Genomic DNA, 19,182 nt, shown 5'->3' on the forward strand with positions numbered 1-19,182 from the left:
TAGCCGGTTGTAACTCAGTCATTTGTGAGCTGACCAGCCAGCAACCTGCTTGTTTTTTTTAATTGGTGTATGACACCGTCGCTGCTAGGAAGTTCTTAAAGACTGCATTTATTCACTCTATATACTGTGTTTTTAAAAACATAGGCAGGGTAAGAGGCAAGCAAAAGTTTACATTTGTCATTATGTAGAGTTGCTAATATTTTTTTTTTACTTTTTCCTTTTTAATAAGTAGGTCACTGTTCAGACCCCGTCCATTTTCTGTGTTGAAAACTTAATGTGTATCTTTACAAATTAAAGTGGTGTAAAATTTTAAAAAATAGGTAGATACCTGGATTTGGGATATTTTGGTTTGGGAAGGGCACTGTCTGTTTGATTTTTATTTTATGTGTGTGTATAATAGCTATACTCAATTTAATGTAATCATTTCTGATTCATTCAAAGCTTTTTCTGTCCTAAATGTTTGTCTTGCAGATCTAGCTTATGTTTCAAATGTTGCCTTTGTTACTTGTCTAGTGCTTAGAGTGATTCCCTGATCCTAGAATCAAGCAAAGTGCTCATGACTCTAGTGGTCACAAAAAGAATGCACATCATGCAGATGCCTCTTCTTTTCCTGCTTTTGCTCCCCTAATATGTTCATAGTCCAGTTTGGAAGCATCTAGAGTTAAAAAACAAACAAACAACAAAAAAACTCTTGTTCTGTCTGCAATCTAGTGCTTAGACGGTAAGATGTTTGCTGTGCTTCAGGTTTTGAAAGGCCAGTTGTTACAAATGACTGATCAATGAAGAGAGTACAGACGGGTAAACCTTTCTTCTTATTTATTTAAATAAATAAGCCTGTTTATTATTTATTTATGCAAATAAATAAATATGTTGCCATTCCACCTACAGAAAACCATGCCAGAGACATCCGTTTAACAAAAGAATATATGGTAACATCTGTGAGTTAAGAAATTTGTGGGAAGCTGACTAGTAAAACTAGCATTTGCACCTTTCAATTCAGCTATGATTTAAGATTAGGTTGGTAACTGGAGACCTGGCCAAATGTGACCTGCCAAGCATTGTCACTTTTATTTAGGAATAAATACAAAGATGAGCTAAGAAGGAAGCAAGAGGTCAGAAGGTGATCTTAAAATAATTTGATGCATTTTTAAGATGCTTGGATGTTAGAGTAGTTGACGCTTAAAAGACTGGAAGTTGATGTATTTTGTAGACTGATCTTTTTTAAGCAAATGTAATTTCTTACAATTCAGGTGTAACTTCTTATTTTCAAGTGGATTTTTTTTCCTCTAGCCTTTAGGTTTTTTTTTCCTCGTTTTTACTAGTTGTGTAAAATGAAACGATTTACATCTTAAAAATGTGACTGACTATTGAGGCAAAATGCTTATTTCTCATACCCCTGAAAACTTTCTTGTGGGGAAAAAAAGTGTTAGTGTACTGATCCAGAGTAACCTGAATTCATGGCTAAAACAGGTAGGAAATTACTAAAGGAATTTTGATATGATAATAAAACTGCAGGGACATTGGGAAACCCTTTGAGTACAGAAATACAGCTGAGCGATACAAAGCCATTTTGCACCTTCAGCAAGTCCATTTCCCTTTTTGTATTTCTCTTCTGATATCCCCTATTCTAAACTTAAAGCAAGCCAGTTGGCTGCCTTCTTTAATGCTCTGACTATCTCGGTAGCTGTAGACCAATTCCATTAAGAGTCGCCTCTGGCTGCTCGCCTTCCCCAGGTGTGGGGACTGTGGTTAGCAAGCAGAGCCAGGGTGGTGGGGAGACATGGGCATGGCGTTGTGGGGAGGGTGACCTGTGCAGCCTGGCGACTGTCGGGATGGGGTTAGGAGTACCAGCCCTGTAGGCTGGTGTCTACAAATGATCATTGATTCAACCATTTTTTGGTTTGTATTTTTTTTTAAAGAAGCCTTTTCACATGTATCACTGTAGTTTAATTCAAAAGTGTCCTAGAGATAGGCAGAGATACCCGTGTATATATATAGATATTTCTAAAAATAGATGAGCATCTTTGTTTTTTCAAAGCGCTGTTCCGTAATCTGCTATTATTTTTAGAAGGTGGCACTCTACCAGTTCAATACACCTGGAGGGCTGCGTTCAGCTCTGGGGGCCCCAGCACAAGAAGGATGTGGACCTGTTGGAGCGAGCCCAGAGGAGGGCCACAAAAATGATCAGAGGGCTGGAGCACCTCTCCTATGAACACAGGCTGAGAGAGTTTGGGTTGTTCAGCCCGTGGAAGAGAAGGCTCTGGGGAGACCTTATAGCTGCCTTTCTATTCTTAAAGCGAGCTTATAAGAAAGATGGAGAGACTTTTTACAAGGGCACATAGTGATAGGGCAAGGGGGAGTGGTTTTAAACTAGAAGAAAGGAGATTGAGATCAGATGTTAGGAGGAAATTCTTCCCTCAGAGGGTGGTGAGGCACTGGCACAGGCTGCCCAGAGAGGTTGTGGATGCCCCATCCATGGAGGTGTTCAAGGCCAGGTTGGTTGGAAACAGGTGATCTTTAAGGTCCCTTCCAACCCAAACCATTCTATGATTCTATGATAATATGTTATCTTTAAAAATGTTAGCTTTTTGTGCAGCAGTTTCTCCTTATTAAGCTGTCAGGCTTGACTGAGCCCTTCCGAGGGAAGCTTGCAGGCTGGCAGCTTGTACAGAACTAAATTTGCAGCCTCCAGCAATTTGCAAACAAGCGTGGTGGTGATGTATTCGTGTTTTTCTCCTCTGAATGCTGGCAGTTCCATCCGAGCGGGCAGTGCCTCCTTGCTGGGCTCCCTTTGCTTCCCTGGACCTCCCACCAACGTGAGAAGCTGAAACATTCATGGTGCACCGATGAGTTTTGAGAAGTGCAGCCATGGATTTCTGCAGTCCTGGCATTTCTGTTCTGACTCCGTCCCTGCAGAATATATGCCTGCGTGCTCATTAGATTTTTGTCACCTTTGGGTTTTCAGATATTTTTTAGGAGTCGTTTGAAATTAGTTATCCTGGATTTAATGCTTCAAGACTTGAAAGCTAGACATTGCATGCGTGCTCTCAGGTGTCCTTCGGTAAATGCCACCCTTCAGCAGAGGAGTGACATTTACTTGCGTTACTGAAAAAGTATTTTGCTTTATTTGGTCTTCTAAGAGAAATATTTAGTAAAGATTTCTGTTTAATATGAATGTGCTAGTCATACTTATATATGCTTGGTTATACATATTGTGCCCTGAAATCAGGAGTGTGTAATCTCAAGAAAGTAATTTCAGTATCATTATCCTAAATTGACTAATCCAGTCAGTATTTTAGAAGATTTAAGCAGCTATAGCTGCGAAAGGCAAAGTCACTAACGCTTTTTGGGAGAGTCATTCCATCTTTTGTTTGTAATAAAAATAAGAGGAGAAAACTAACGTCTTCGTAGAAAAAAAAAAAAAAAAGGATTGTCCTGCAATGTTAACTGCTTTTAGAATTTCAAGTAAGTAAAGATAAGTCTTAAAATTAACATTCCTGATCACTTGCCAATTCAGATTCTTGTGCTATTTTTAAACCAGCCTGCTTCTGCTTTTTTACTTAAGTGGCAGGTTCCTCTTTGACAAGAACGTGGAAATTTTTTTTTTCCTATCACCGTTAAATTGAAGGATGAAGAAACTGCTCACACAGTTGTTTTTGTTTGCAGATACAAAAAAAAAGAAAAAGGAAAAAAGAAAAGTAAATGCATGTTTTAGATAAGTGTGGTGATTTTCTGGGCAAGTCAATAAAGGTTCAAGGTATAGTTTAGATTAATCTGTTATTTCCTCCTGATAGTAGGCTGTTTTTTTACTTGCAGTAAAATAGAGGAAGTTCGGCATGTTTATATTTAAACCCATGCTACAGTGTGACATCTCAGAGGAGTTTAGAAGCGTTAATAACGCAAATCGAACTTCAAGTTTTAGCTGGCAGTACCACGGGCTTCTTGGTTTAAAGATCAGTTAAAATCTACTGCAGGCTTGCAGACCCTTTTTTTATTATTATTATTTTGTTGTTGGCATATAAGGTTTTCCAGCATAGGGAACCGTAGAGACGGTTTTCCTGTAGCAGGCAGGAAAAGGGCTGCAGGGAGCCGAACCTGCGGGAGCTCCAGTCCTGGGGGGACACGCCGCAGCAGCCATGGGTTGGCCTGATGGAGGAGGAAAAGAAAAAAAGAAGAGGAAAAAAAAGCCAAAGCTGAGTTTTGGTGTACTTTTCCTTCTGTCTGTGCCTGTGAAGCCTGCGGAGAGGAGGAATCGGTTGTCTGCGGGGCTGCCGTCTGCCAAAGTGGTGCTGCTGGGCGCTGTGGATGCGAACGGAGGAGGACGGAGCATTGCCTGCCCCAGTCCAAAATACAAAGTCTGCTGCAGTGTTTCCCTTGCAGTTACCTTCTGTAATCATTAAGCATTAGGGGTGCTCACCAGGCTCGGGCAGCAGAGCGTGAACGTGACGTTCTCACCCGGGTGACTAAACAGGAGCGGAGTGCTGCGCCGCCTGCGCTGGGACTGCTTTTCCCCAGGGCTCTACCTCTACCTGCAGCATTCCTCAGCTGTTACTCAGCTGCCTTGCCGTCAGCACTGTCTGGGACTCCCATGCACGCAGCAGCAGCAGTTTTTTTGGTTGCAACAGGAACAGGAAAAAAAAATGGAACTGTTTTTTGCAGCCTCCTCAGCCTGTTTGTTTTTTCTTGGAGTGGCGGGGGTTAATTTTGTTGTGGTGATGTTGTTTTCCCCACACGCACACACTCTTCAGTGCAACCTTTGTGCTTCCTAATTTCAGCTTTTGTTCTTACTCTGCCCCAAAACTTGGGGGGGGGGGGGGGGGGGGGGTAGAGGGGAATTTTGGGTCACAAGAACGCCACAAGTCACTTCTGTGATGAAAAGGAGACAGAAGGAGGACCAGAGGCATTAGACAAGGAATATTGTTGCCAGAGCAAAGGCGTTTTACGTGACATGAATAAAAGTTCGGGGGGTTTGCCACTTTTCCTGTGCATTGATTGATCTGCTTTTTGTTCTTTGTTTTTCAGATTGCTTCTTTGGCGGGGCCAGGAGGGAAAGTTGAAATAGAACAAAATTTTCTCAATAACAAACTGAAGACAATAACAGCTTATTTTGGTGATCTAATAAGGCATGACCTCACCTGAATTCAGCATGGATTCTTCCAAACCTGACCTCCTTGTTTACTTCTTTTCATAAGCTTTTGTACAGCTGGCTTGTTCAAAATGACTTGAGCCACTTTCTGCTTTAATTTCTATTCACAAAAAAGAATGTTTTGTTTAATGCTACTGTCAATAAATGTTTTATAACAATTTTGACAAAATTCTAAGAATAGAGTAGCTGTGAATGTAGAAAAAATCTTTATAAATGCAGTCTTGCAATGTTCAAGTCCAGCCAACTGAAGGGGAGTTCAGGACTTCTTCACAACTCTGGTGCGTGCTCCTTTAGTGTTCACTCTGTTTTGGGCACTCAAATAGTTTGAAAGACACAGTGTGTCAAGAAATAATATCTGTGCTTAAGAAACAAAAGCAGCTGTACATAACATGGAACCAGGTGGTCAGATAAACCACCTGGTAAAGCTCTGAGCTGACTTCTCTGGGTCCCTGTGCACTTGGAAACTCTTTCAGGTTTCCTTTGTGGCACGCAGGTCCAGGTTTGCTATAACGAGTACTGCAGCTTGTTGCAGCGTGGAGAGAGAACGGGGTGTGTTTGTGGCTGGCAGCAGGGTTGTACCCTCCTCTTTGCTATGTGTTCCTTTTTTCCCCTTTGTTACAGATATTTAGGAGAAGAGTTCTGACTGGAGGTTTGTCCCAGTAGCTTAGCTGAGGAGCACACAGGTTTGTGTTCCCCCAACCCTTTTTGAGGCCTTTGGGATACCTGGTCCTTGTGCGGGCATCAGGGAGTGGCAGGGGGGAGCCCAGCCCTCCTACTCTAGGTTTGGGTGGAGAACAGTTACTTTTGGACGTTTTACCAAGCAGAAAAGGAGTCAGGAAAGAAAAGGTGTCTGTAGGGCACGGCCATAGCATTCTCGCTGAAATATGCTTACAGTAAGTATCCAAGATTAATTTTGATTACTGCTTTTGGGGTAGAAGTGTAGGAACACAGCTTTGAAGATACTAAGTGCTGATTCTCCTCCATCTGGAGTGCAGCAGATCATTATGTTGGAGGCAGCAAAGACTAAGCATTAAACCATGGATTTGCATTGATGAACAAAGCTCTGTAGAGTAACTGCATAGAATAACCAAATGAGAGGAATTTTTTTTCTTCCTCCCTTGTAAGGAAAGAAATCCAACTTTTCAAATCAGGAGCCTAATGTGTTAGTATGCACGGGTTGTTAAAAATGAACATGCAACCTGACCCAGTGCAAGCTTTGAGTGCAGTAAAACGGCACCCAGGACATCACTCTTCCTAACTTTACTGTCCATCCAATACCAGATGGTTGCTAAATGTTAAGTGTTTCATCCATGTTTCCCATGAGGTATAATCTTTTGACTTTTTTTTTGTTTGCATCACTGCATTTTGCCACTGTGCTGCAGAGCGGAAGTGCTGCGATAGTGCTGGCCTCTATGTCAGTATTTAAAGGGAGCTGGAAAGGAGAGAAGTTATCTTCTCTGCAATAAATCTTATAGAATGGCAAGGAAGATCCTTCTCTTTACACCTTCCTCCTCCTGATATGTGTTCTCTGTAGACAATCCTTCTGCTATGAGGAAGAAGTTGGCAAGAGTGCTGATATTACAGAGGCCTACTGTAGCAGTGGCAAATGTAATGAAGTTATTAAACTTCCACTACATGCTAAATAAAAAAATAATAATTATGAGGCAAAATGAAAAATAAACTAATTTATACTGTGTATGTTACAGTTTTCTGTACACTAAAATTGGACTATAGTGGGCTTAACAGCTGCTTACAGAAATGCTGTCGTCTTATTCTTTGATCATCTTTCCCTGCCGAAGTCAAGGAGTAGCTTTTGAAGCATTTGGGGATCAGTTTGCCTTCAGAGAAATGGTCCAATTTTGTTCAGTGTCCAATCTTCAAAATGAAAAGCTGAAACATGATATAAGGGGTACAACATTTACTGTCCTAGTAATGTTTGCTTCCAATGTAATGAACTTAGTGGTAAACAGGAAAGATTTATCAAAGGTTTCTGCTGAGCTTTGCAAGCACATTAAGAATCAAAAATGGAAGAATATCCTTACTTATGCATGTTTCTATGTAACCAACAAGTGCAAAATACATCTAAGATAGTTTTTACTACAGGGTTGTCAGTAGTTTCAACCAACAAACTCCATGGAGGACAGCTTCAGTCATGACAAAAGTTTCTCTAAAACATGGTTCTGTTTTATATGCTGGAAAAAGGTTAACATGGCTGAGACACAGTTAAATTTCGAGGCATCTCCACCCCGGAGTTTTAATACCCTGTTCAGAGTCCAGTAATATTTTGCATATAATACGCAAGAAATTAGTGTTAGGCTACCAGGAAACTATGTTGCCACTGTGAAGTAAGTATTCTTAGAAGCTTGGTCTTTTGCTGATTTTAATCTGTAAAATAAGCTACGAGAAAAATGCAGAATTTCTTTTGGAAGTCAACAGCTATTCATACTAAATACCATGAACGCATACTCTTACACTTTCTGCCATGCTCCTGAGCTTCTGATCTCTTAGGTTTATCGTAATTAAATCAAATACTAAGCCCAGCCCATCAGTTTCTTTGTTTCTTTTGGCATGGAGAGATGGAAAATGCAGCTATGGAAAGCACACTGCAAGGTGCAGTGCGATTGCAAATTCAGTGGGATCAGAGCAGGGCAGGGGTGAGGCTGAACAACTGTCCCTTCATGGTGGGAAACTCAGCATCGCTGCCCTTCTCTGAAGGCCACCTTGTTAATGTTATGGTAAAAAGTCACTGTGCCATGAAGTTTTAACGTACAGGTTTTAGAAAACCTTCCCCAAGTGTAGTTTCTGAAATAACATCTGGCTCTGTATGTGCAGCTCGGGGCTTACACAAACAAATTCGTGCTACACCACAGTGACTGTGGTAACACTTAGAAGAGGGAAACCTCATAAATAGAGCAGGGAAAAAATTACTTGCAGTACCTCATTGAACAAGGCGGTAGAAAATTGTCTCATTTTCACTCGGTTTGTTCTCTGCTTCCGTCTGCCTCACGCTCGCCATTTACTTTAACTCTGCTTCCCCCCAAAACCCAAATCTTGCAATCCCGTGTACCAAGGAGGGTGGTCGTGACCCATCACGTGAATGAATTGACCATCACTAGTTTAGCCTTTCCAGCACAGGTATCTTAGTATCTGGAATATCTTGGTGGGGTTCTGGGTCCTTAGAGTTGATTTTCAGTGGTAAGGAAGTTTCAGGTTGCTGTACAAAACCAGACCAAATCTATTTGGTCAAGTGTATTCAAGTGAGGAAAGCCTACAGTGCGTTGTTTCACCAGTTTTGTGGCCAAAAAGATGAGGGGGGGGATGCAGCAGAGGAATAAATGCTGCAAAACCAGGCTTGAAACCAATGCAGACCCTTTCCTCTTCCAGCTGTCGGAAGAGGAAGCTGCCAAGCGCCCCAGCCCACTGGGTCAGTGAGGGGTGTTAGAGGGGTGTTACCGATTTGCCTTGTAACTTGGGAGCCTGCAGAAGGGCTCGCTGGCTGAGGAGGAGCTAAAGGAAGGGCTGAAAACAGGTGGGCAGGTTGAACGTGGTGAGGCTGGAGATGCGCACAGGCCACGAACGTCCTCGCTGCAACCACGCGGGGAGGAGGCGGGAGGAAAGGCTGGGCCTGCAAACCAGGCCCGTCCACCACAGGGCCTGGTTTCCATCTCTAGCCAGCACGGTCTTTACGCTTAAAGCAAGGTGTTTGGCTCCATGTTGTCCCTTGAAGGTGCTGGTGGCATCTCTTGTGCCCAGGTGAAGTGAGCAGGGCTGGTGTCCAAGCCAGAGGCGTTGCAGCAGCCGGGCTCTGTGTGAGGGTTTCCCTGCGCAGGGGAATTCCCCAGCCAGGTGCAGTGCAATGCACCCCCGCAACCATCAGAAGGGTCTTGCCATTTGCTCATCCTTTTCCCTACATGTCTACACAGAAAGAGACAAAGATCAGTGCCTTTCAGCAGGCGTCCCACTAGGAGTGCCTCTGGGTGTCCAGGAGCCTGGGGTTGCCACCTCGTGCTCATGTGCCCTTCTTCAAGCCTCATGCAAATGACTTTTCTGAGATCTTCCTTTTGGCACGTCTCTGAGGCCTTGGTCTGTCACCTTCATTGTTCCAAAACCAGGCAGAGTTTCGAAGCACTTCCCAGCAGCGCAGGCTTCATCGAAAACCTGCTGAAGCCAAGCCTCGCTCCGGGTTTTGTGGTTCGCAGCCCGCCGAGGAGAAAAAGTGCTGTTGGAGGCAGTCTGGGTCTGATGACAGCGCAGTCCTTCCTGTCTCTGTATGGCTCAAGTCGTTCTCTTCCTTATTCTCAAAACTGCGCTGTGACCTTCTTGTGAAACTGCTGTGGTTTGTTAGAGCAGCACGATGGCTTGGCCAGAGCCTCTACAAGGCATGAACGTGAGAAAGGAGGCTCACAGGGTGCCTCTGTCGTACCGGGAATAACAAAACACCTTTCACTGGTCGTTTATTCTAAAAGTGTGCCTGAAGAATGCGTTAGCAGAGAGGATATTTCTCTGCACGGCTACTGCAAATTGATGCAGTTTGAATAAATACATTTATCATATCACAGCACCGCTATCGAGAGCTCAGGGGGCTCTTCACAGTGTCATACACAGCGGTGGTAACAGTGGCAGGAGCCTTTGTGAAAGGCGGTATTGTGATCTGACAGCAAAACAGGTCCTAAGGTACTCATTAAATTGTTCCAGGCACGGGGACAGCCTATGATTATGTCAAACGGGAGCAGATTGTACGCTCTGCTCTGCTGGTGTACACGAACTTAGTCTGAAAGCCTCCTTAGGGAAGGTAAGCACACACAGCCTTGCCCTACAGCCCTGCAGAAGGGCCCAGCCAGTGGTCCCAGAGGGATGCTCGGGGGAACCACAGGTGACACACAGGTGCTGGTGCCCTCCGGGGGATGCAGGTTACACAATAGCTTATCCTCTTTCTTTTTTTTTTTTTTTTTTTTTTTGTATGTTTGGGTGTTCCCAGCAGACAAATGCTCAGATCTGTGCTTCTAGAAACCAGCTGTCCCCAGGTGGAAGCTGGAGTTCCCCAGGAAGAGGCTGTGTGGGCAACCCGGGGCTCCAGCTGCGGGTGAAACCTCGCTGGGGGAAGTGTTTTAGTGCTGGGTTTTGACATCGAGAAGCCCCCGTCTCGCAACAACAGTGAGTCTCGTGGAGCTTCTTCACCTAGTAGAGAAATTACTGTTCAGGGTCTTTATGAACACTTTCAAAAATTGCTCCATGCAAGTGTTCCTGGTGGCTCAGGAGCAAGCCGAGTGCTAAGGGTGCTGAAAGCAGGGCAGATTGCAGGTCCGCAGGAGCTGTGCTCAGGCTGCAGAGCTGAATGCCACAGTTCCTGGATTGTAGCTGCTGCAAGAGAAACTCTTTGTGCCCAGTTTTGCTTTTTGCTGCCAAGTTTTGCGACTTTACTGGCAGTCTTTTGGTTTTCGCTGCAGCTTGTAAAGAGCATTGTCTGGGGAAAAAAAAAAAAAAAAAAGACAGAAAAACTAAGACCTGGATGCATTATAGTAGTTCAGAAAGCAGATAAAAATGTCCAAAATTTAACTGTTTTGTTGTTTGTCTCTGCTGCTGCTTGGATTTATCAGCTTTATTTAAAGAACTTTGTGCATGTATTATAAATAAAGAAACAGTCTGACCTCTTGTACGTTTATTTCCTCTGTTAATAAGAACAATCACCTAATCCTAAATTAGTTCGTATAAAAATTCAAAGAGGAGAAATCATTTAATCTATTTGTAAGTAGAAATACAGTTAGGTGCAGTGGCTACAGCATCAAGGTCTGCCAAGAAGAAATCCAATTTGGCTGATTTGACAACATCAACACTGTCCAGTTAGCTAAAAATAAATAAATAAATAAATAAATAAAAAAGTAGCTATGCCAGCACAGGAGGCTCAGGGCTCAGAAAACCCTAGAAGATTCATGATCTCAACTGCGCCCAGAGCAGGAACAAGTGACAAGCAGCTGTTTGATAGCTATGAACCATAACAGAAATGAACCTGATTTTGTGGTTCATTTCAGCAGAGCTTGTGGACAGACATGGTTGGTGGTGGGGATTAGGGACCTGGGAAAAATGCCTGGAAAGGAAATTCCAAGGAGTGACAGACCGCAGCTTGGCAGCAAGAAAGGACCCAGCTTGTGCGAGGAACAAGAAGAGCCATGATCTATAGATTACAGTTATTAGGTACCTGGCCTTGCAGAAAGTCTTAAGAGAGAAGGGAAAAGCAGAAAGTCATGCCCAGCCTCCTGCAGGTGTTTGATGGGGTGACCGGTAGTAGCCAGGAGGACTTCACGGATCTGCTGATGCTGAAGGAGCTGCAGCCTTGCACAGCAGGACCGTGATGGGCACAGATGAGGTCGTCCGTACAAGAATAACTTAGATAAAGCAATATTAATAAAAGATCAAATTCCTGCTAAAGTCCAGGTTGTATCAAGCAAACGCTGCCAGTTCCTTTCCCCTCTTCTTCTGCAGTATGAGCTTTATACTGCCTTTTGGTCAACACAGGGAAGGTTTTTTTTCATTTACAGTAGACGAGCAATCAGATGACCCTGGTGACAGGTGTCAAGTCATGTTTGTGAGACTCCACGCCAAGTGGTGAAGCTAGGATCATGACCAGCAGTATCATTTTCCACAGCTTATCTCAGAGGTCATGAATACAATAGCTGCTCCGTGCTGGCCACAGCGGGACTCGGAAGCACAGCAGCACACCAGGAAAACTGCATTTTAGAGAAAAATACCACAGATGCTTCAGTTGGTAGGCCTGGGAGCCAGCTGTCGTGTGATGGGGGTAAAGAATAACTGGGCAACCTGACCCGAATGGGCAGGGTGGGGATGCCAGGTACCCTCTTCACAGCATCTGTAATGCTTCAAGTGCCAAATGGTTCTCTGAAAAAAAGCTGGGGCAAAGAGGCCGTGCAACTGGCAGTCGGCCCCTGTCTATCCAGGCTAGCACCTGCGCTCACCTTTCCTGGTTAGTTTTTCACTAAAAACAGATCAAAATGAGTCAGTGGCCTGAAGTGGAGACATGTAGCTGCTGAGGTGTGGTAACTGTTAGTTTTCTGGTCGTAAGAGAAAATAGGAATGCTGCAATTTGTTGTTTGTACTATAAAATGTGTTTGATAAGACTATCATGGGTTAACACAAGGAGCTGTGAGTAAACAATATATGCAGGAGCAGACAGTAAAAGTTTTGGATTTTTTGGTTGTAATTCATGACTTCTTGCTGATCCTTCATTATTTTAGTTGAATATTTACTTGGTACCATGGATGGAGAGAGACCCAGATCCCTTCCTTGGAGCCAAAGAGAAATTCCTAACTTTCTGTCATGTAGCTTTCCAACAAGGGCGACCCAGACTCCAGTCCCAAAATCAGCATCCAGCCCTGCAGGGGAGGTTACTGCAGCTATGTCTACATCGGCAAGCCGTGCAGCACCATAGGAAGGGAGCTACAGAGGAACACAGTCAGTGCTCCCATGCAGCACACGTTGCTGGGATTTTGCCATGGGGTAGCTCTGATCTGGCCCTGTGGGATGAGTGCACATCAGTGGTTGAAGGGATCTTCTGGTTAGGATTCACGTGGCAGGAGCCCAGCTTGCACACTCCAAGACTATGCTGCAATGTGAGCCACAATAAGAGTTGAGCCATTAAATTCATTAAAAAAAAAAAAAAAAAAAGTGTTCTTGATCCAAATTGAACCACCAGTTTAGAGATACCCAGGGAGAACGGGTACCCAAGGGAGTGAACCCCAGCTCAGCATCCTGATCCAGCTGGAAGAACTGAAGGACCAACCTGAGCCAGAAAAAAAGGGAAGGAAGGGAAGGGAAGGGAAGGGAAGGGAAGGGAAGGAAGGGAAGGGAAGGGAAGGGAAGGGAAGGGAAGGGAAGGGAAGGGAAGGGAAGGGAAGGGAAGGGAAGGGAAGGCAAGGCAAGGCAAGGCAAGGCAAGGCAAGGCAAGGCAAGGCAAGGCAAGGCAAGGCAAGGCAAAAGAAAAAAGAAAAAAGAAAAAAGAAAAAAGAAAAAAGAAAAAAGAAAAGAAAAGAAAAGAAAAGAAAAGAAAAGAAAAGAAAAGAAAAGAAAAGAAAAGAAAAGAAAAGAAAAGAAAAGAAAAGAAAAGAAAAGAAAAGAAAAGAAAAGAAAAGAAAAGAAAAGAAAAGAAAAGAAAAGAAAAGAAAAGAAAAGAAAAGAAAAGAAAAGAAAAGAAAAGAAAAGAAAAGAAAAGAAAAGAAAAGAAAAGAAAAGAAAAGAAAAGAAAAGAAAAGAAAAGAAAAGAAAAGAAAAGAAAAGAAAAGAAAAGAAAAAAAGAAAAGAAAAGAAAAGAAAAGAAAAGAAAAAAGAAAAGAAAAGAGAAGAGAAGAGAAGAGAAGAGAAGAGAAGAGAAGAGAAGAGAAGAGAAGAGAAGAGAAGAGAAGAGAGAAGAGAAGAGAAGAGAAGAGAAGAGAAGAGAAGAGAAGAGAAGAGAAGAAGAGAAGAGAAGAGAAGAGAAGAGAAGAAAAGAAAAGAAAAGAAAAGAAAAGAAAAGAAAAGAAAAGAAAAGAAAAGAAAAGAAAAGAAAAGAAAAGAAAAGAAAAGAAAAGAAAAGAAAAGAAAAGAAAAGAAAAGAAAAGAAAAGAAAAGAAAAGAAAAGAAAAGAAAAGAAAAGAAAAGAAAAGAAAAGAAAAGAAAAGAAAAGAAGAAAGGAAAAAAAAGCTCTGCTAGACATCTGTGATTCCTCCTATTATTATTATTTCTACACATGTCTGTCTCTACAGACAGCAACTGAACACTCCTACTTTGCATACCAGCAGAAGCTCGCTTTGCTTTCACTTAAAATTCATTTCAGTTTGCGTTGAGTGATGTCAGGCTGGCTGGCAGCCTGCAATATTTCAGCCTCTGTGGAGCAGCAGTCCCAGGTGGGGAACCACTTTCACAGGACCCACCAGCTGCACGTGAGATCTCCGTGGATCAGGCCCATGGGGATTTTCCTGCGCTGAGCCTTTAGGGCTGGTAATTGCAATTCTTTCCCTTCCATGGCATTGTCTATGGAATAAAACTATATATCACCTCGTGTGAGAGCCACAGACATGCATAGTCCTTACAGGCGCTGGGTGAGAGATTAATTTAATAATAAATATTATTCTGTTAATTATATATTTGCTGTGGGCTTTCCTAAAATATCATATGCTGCCATGTAAACACCAGAGTTATCTATATAGGTTATCTTACACCCCACCTCCACCTCCTTCCCATCTGTCCAGACCTTGTGAGCCACCAACTCCACGGATGCTGGCCATCCTCCCGCCTGTGGGTGCTCGGGACAACACATCTCAGGAGCTGTGATACAGAACCGGAGCTGCTGGGTGTAACTCAGAAAAGAAATTATGCAATGCAGCCAAAGAAATTAATGAAGTGGTAGCAAGTAGGGCAAGATTGTTTTGAAATAGGAATGAATTATGATAGTATGTTAAGCTGATTATGCATCCGGGTTGAGATGTACAGAATGGGTGGGCTATGCCGTAGCTGGGAAAAGCCAGGCGCACAGCCAGACCCGCACAATGTGTGTGTTTGTGTGGCTGGTGGCAATGAAACCCATTGCCCTCTGCGGAGAGTACCGTAAATGTGAGCGGGGTCTGCCAGATGGCAGACATCCGGAAAGACACAAGGAGAGAGCAAAGCGTAACCGCATTGTGCATGGAGGTAAGCGGGCTGAGCCTGTCCACAGATGGGAATCTGCAAATCACAGTCCTGGTGCAAGCTCACGGGAAAACGCTGATGAAGTCAGAACCAAATTCCTGAGCCTCCTCTGTGTAGCTGAAAAATCAGGACGAGGGTTCAGACTGGTCTCATCTACGGTTGCACAAATCTAGAGGAAACTGCAAGCCTAGGTGTGGCTGAGCTGCTGTTGGTGTAGGGCATACAGAAGGGATGTAGGAAGACAAAACTGAGTTCATACTGGTCCTGATGCTCATTAGGTCTGGGGCTAATTATACACTGGATCACCCTGTACATGATATTGGATTGAAAGCCCAAAATCAGAAAGCATGAGGAGTGCAAATATGTTCCTACTTCTCTCTTCCTTTGCTTGCCACTCGCCATGGGCAGCCATAGGGATAAGGTGTCCTAGCGCTGCTGAATGCCAGTGTGGGCTGGGGAGAGGGCATTTCTATGTAGCTCTTTTCTTGGTTGCACTATGCTAGTACAAACAAAAAATATTCTAGGATTGAATTCCATGAAATAAAGACCAGAATATCTGGAAGAAAAGAAATCTCTCTTTTCTTTTTTTTTTATTTTTATTTTTTCTTTCCTGCATCCAACCTGTATTTGACTGTTTCTTGATTCTTTGCAAAACTTCTTGTCTTTTCCCCTTTCAAGACAGGCTGAGGAAACAGATAGCAACACGGTCCTCCTACCTTGCCTCATCTGCTTTGATTCAGGACTCAGGCAGGTGAGGATGAGCTGCTGCTCTCTGGGGAGAGGGTGCTCACCAAATACTTGTGGCTCAAAAGTCCCTGTGTTTGATCCCTCAAAGATCCCCAGATCCCTGGATGCTCATTTTCAGGATACATTAAGAGAGAGGCTGGCAATAGGGTATTGCCACCTGACACAGCAGGAATACACCAGCCCATACCTCTTGGAAATGAGGAAGAGAAAAAGCCTCTTCCTCTTACCTGCTTGACTCCCCACCTCCTCCTCAGCTCCTAGTGAAAAAAAGGAAGCTCAGAACAGCTGATTCAATTTACACCCAAGGACAAACCTGTTTGGACAAACGGGTGTGTGTTTTGGAAGCCAGCAACTGATACGGCTTTTGAGTTTCACCTTACCCCAGTAATAAAAAGACCCCAGAGAAGCGCCGTGATTTGGGTGTTGGTCTGTGGCATATGTTAACACCTGTGCAGGAGCTCCTTAGACCTTATCTGGCGTGTGTATTTGTCAGGGGTCCGGACTGATAGAAGGGCACTCTGTAAGGATATGAGCTCCTCCACTCTGCTGTGCTATAAGGGGTTGTTAGTGACTTGTCAGTTCATGTTTTCAATTACTGTTATTACTATTATTTTAAAACTGTGGGTGTTTCTAAAATTGCTTTATATCAGATAATAAGTATGCTCATTCTTTAGTTACAGTAATTAGCATTCTGAGTTTGATTCTGCCACCTCAATTGCTCCAAGAGCTGGGGCTGGTTACCACATACACAAAGCTCTTAGCTCTTTTCTATAAATAGATTATATTATATATCCTAGTTTTAACTCTTGATGTCCCAGAGAGTATTCTTCCTACCGTTGTCTTTTCTGTGACTCATTCCTGTCATTCCTTTACAGTTTCTCTCCCACCAAATGATATGTCTTGGAAAGGAATGCCTCTTTTTTTCTTTTTTTTTTTTTTTTAATAACTGAAATAAAAATGCGATTCCTAAGCAATTCCCATGTCTTGTCATGTTGCTGTGGAGCACATTTTCTCTCACTGGCTCTGATGAACAGCTTCCGTATCAGCCTCTCATGGGCCACTGTGGCATTTCCTACCACTTGTGCGTGCCTTCTGTTGCCCCAGGAGGGGACACTGCAGATAACTGCCAGGCTACCACGTGGAGCAGCCTGAAAATGCAGCGAGTGACCATCTAGCTGACAACAAGCTGGTAGGATGTGGTTAGAGCAGAGAAAAAAAATCTTGCTTTTAAAAACTGCCTTAAGAAATATCTGAGTCTGTGCTAAAAAGAAGCAATGCAAGACAGCAAGTCAATACCAACAAAGAGGGGAGGATTCAATAGCGTGGCACTGCTGGATGTAACTACAGCTTAAGGTATGCTATTAAAGTAGAAAAAAAAATGTTTTCCCGAAAAGCTTAGGGTATTTCACTGGAGAAAGCTGAAAACAGATATTTTGAAGGAAGAACAAACCAAAGAATTAAAAAAAATAAAATCCAGACCAGAAGATACCCTGGGAGATGGTCCACAAGGACATGCATTAAACCGAGGAAAAGAGACTGGGTTATCTGATAGGAGTGAATGAACTAATTTTTTTAAGCCTTGTTAGGAGAGTGCTTAGGTATTTTATGGTCCATCTCCTGGATGGGAAACAATTTTCTCATACTGAATCAAAATCTGATTTTTTAATGACGGGGAGATACCTAGAGCCCAGAAAGTGTGCTACAGTCAGCTCTAGTCAGTTAGGTAAACTGTTGTCCTCCTCACTGGGCTACACGTGCACATCGTTCGGAAGCTAAAGCCTGTTCACCTTGCTGCCCAGTGCTTTGCTGCTCTTCTGTTGGTAGAGCCCAGCTGGATTTCTTGCTGTACAAAAGCAACAGAATTGCTGGCAGATATTCATCACGACAAGTCATCTGTCTTGTAGCTCACTTCACACCTTGGGTTTGCCATCACCCGAGTCACTTAACCTCGCAGGCACATTATAAAGCTTGTATTTTTCTCACAGCTGGTATGGCATTGTCTATCCATGCAATAGCTCCAATTGCTCAATAGCAAACACATTCTCCATCTAACAGCCAGCTTGAGGAGAGATGAAATGGCTGTACTGGAGCATTTGCACGCAGGACATCTTGCTGTGAACAGGTACACAGTTCTACTACAGGTACAGAAAGAGCCAAACTGACTTTTTTGTTAAACGTGCCAAGGTTAGAAACACACTGGTCTTATTTTTAAGGGAAAAATATACACGTGCTCTCATTTCTAGAAAACATATTTGATTTCTAGCAGGTCTATTTGTAGCAAGTGCCTCCACTGATAATGAGGGACGTTTCACAGATCTGACTTACCGGTGCCCACCTACTGCACGCAGCCAGCACACCGTCCATCCTGTGGCAGCCAGCGGTACTGGCAGAGCACACAGCCAAGTAATAAAAGCAGCAGCTCAAATCTCTGCTCCTGGCTTGGCTGCTGCCGGGGCCTGCCTTGCAGTTGTGCCAAACTTGGACACTTCCACTTGTGTTTTACATGCTCGGGACACCTGTCTCAGTGTGCCAGAAATGCCGCAGATGCCGTCTCACTCTTCCAAGGAAGGCTTCATCCCAGATAAATTCCTCCCCTTCAGGAGAACGGTGCCAGCACACTATACACTCTTGAGGGAGATTGCAGCTCATTAAGATGCAATGAGTAACGTGTTTGAAAAGGTAATTAAAATGTTTTTCAATCATTCTTGTATACTCTTTTAAAGCAGTATAAAGCTTGATCATGCCTGTGATTGTACTTTGACCTGATGAAAGCTGTGAATGGAAACATGTACAGTAGGTAATATTTACTCTGGCAGTGAACCAGTAGGCAATGTCTACTGCTTTCGTTGCTCTGTGGAATAAAACTTTTGAATTTTGCACTGTACTGAACCATTTATTGTCTTGAAATTGGCAGCAGTAACACCCAGCTGGATGCCTGTGTGTTTTGTGTTTGTGGACAGGCTGATCCATGGGAAACAATCTAGCAGACAAATCAACTTCTTTATGAATTAAACAAAATCTTTATTTGGGTATGAGGTATTTGAGCCTGAGGGAGCTATTATTTTGGAAAAGGCCCATACAAGGGCTTTCTAAAGCATGGGCTTTGTAAGTCTTATGTATGATATTCTCATACAGCCATTAGTTATGCCTTGCTCTGCGGAAGCCAGTGGATTTCTGTGTAAATGGCAATGGGGTCCAAAGCACTGAGCTGAAAGACAAAACAGAACTGGGTGTCTGGCCAAGCTATTGAGCTGCGTAAATTCTCCTTCTGCCTCCCACCTTCTTGCAGCCTTTTCCCTAGGACAGGAATGACCATTTCCTATCAGTTTCCCTACTGCATAACACTTAAGAATTTCTTCTAACCAAAAGAGAGAAGGAAAAAAATTACCCACAAACAGCTGAACACTCAGTACCAAAAATAAGCATTAGCATGTCAAGATAATTCTGTGTGCTTAGAGTCAGCCCTATCAAATCTCACAGTCTCATGAATGTCATGGGATCTGATGTTTTCTTAATTCTCCAGCTGATGATAATCAAGGAACCACATAATAATCTTGACTTCCTTAACAAACTTTAAAAATCTCTTGTAAATTTCTAGCTTTGTGGTTGCTGAG

At 43.2% G+C, this 19,182-nt stretch overlaps 2 protein-coding genes and 1 long non-coding RNA gene across 5 annotated transcripts in view; 2 read left to right on the forward strand and 1 right to left on the reverse strand.

The window, feature by feature from the left end:
• Positions 1 to 7,685, forward strand: part of TGS1 (trimethylguanosine synthase 1) — a 30,423-nt gene extending 22,738 nt beyond the window's left edge. For 2 of the 3 annotated variants that reach the window (XM_080579395.1, XM_080579396.1), the window contains one exon: positions 5,023 to 7,685. In XM_080579395.1, coding sequence (XP_080435521.1) covers positions 5,023 to 5,139 — 117 coding nt within the window. In that variant the 3' untranslated portion in view covers positions 5,140 to 7,685. The remainder of the gene's footprint in view (positions 1 to 5,022) is intronic. The other variant, XR_013946340.1, reaches the window with a different exon arrangement.
• Positions 7,686 to 10,077: 2,392 nt separating this feature from the next.
• On the reverse strand, positions 10,078 to 18,246 carry LOC308189400. The gene is made up of 2 exons (XR_013946344.1): positions 17,894 to 18,246; positions 10,078 to 10,610 (listed from the first exon to the last, which is right to left on the reverse strand). It is a non-coding gene; the product is annotated as an uncharacterized lncRNA (long non-coding RNA).
• LOC308189441 (uncharacterized protein) lies at positions 11,389 to 16,526 on the forward strand (the record flags this gene model as incomplete). Its single annotated transcript, XM_080579484.1, has 3 exons — positions 11,389 to 11,492; positions 12,951 to 14,076; positions 14,386 to 16,526. 2 exons carry the CDS (start codon positions 11,389 to 11,391, stop codon positions 13,978 to 13,980), a joined length of 1,134 nt encoding a protein of 377 aa, XP_080435610.1. The 3' UTR covers positions 13,981 to 14,076; positions 14,386 to 16,526.
• Positions 18,247 to 19,182: the final 936 nt, after the last annotated feature.

The sequence above is a fragment of the Anser brachyrhynchus genome (assembly GCF_964034855.1).
Source record: "Anser brachyrhynchus genome assembly, chromosome: 2".
In the NCBI taxonomy this organism is placed as follows: Eukaryota; Metazoa; Chordata; class Aves; order Anseriformes; family Anatidae; genus Anser; species Anser brachyrhynchus.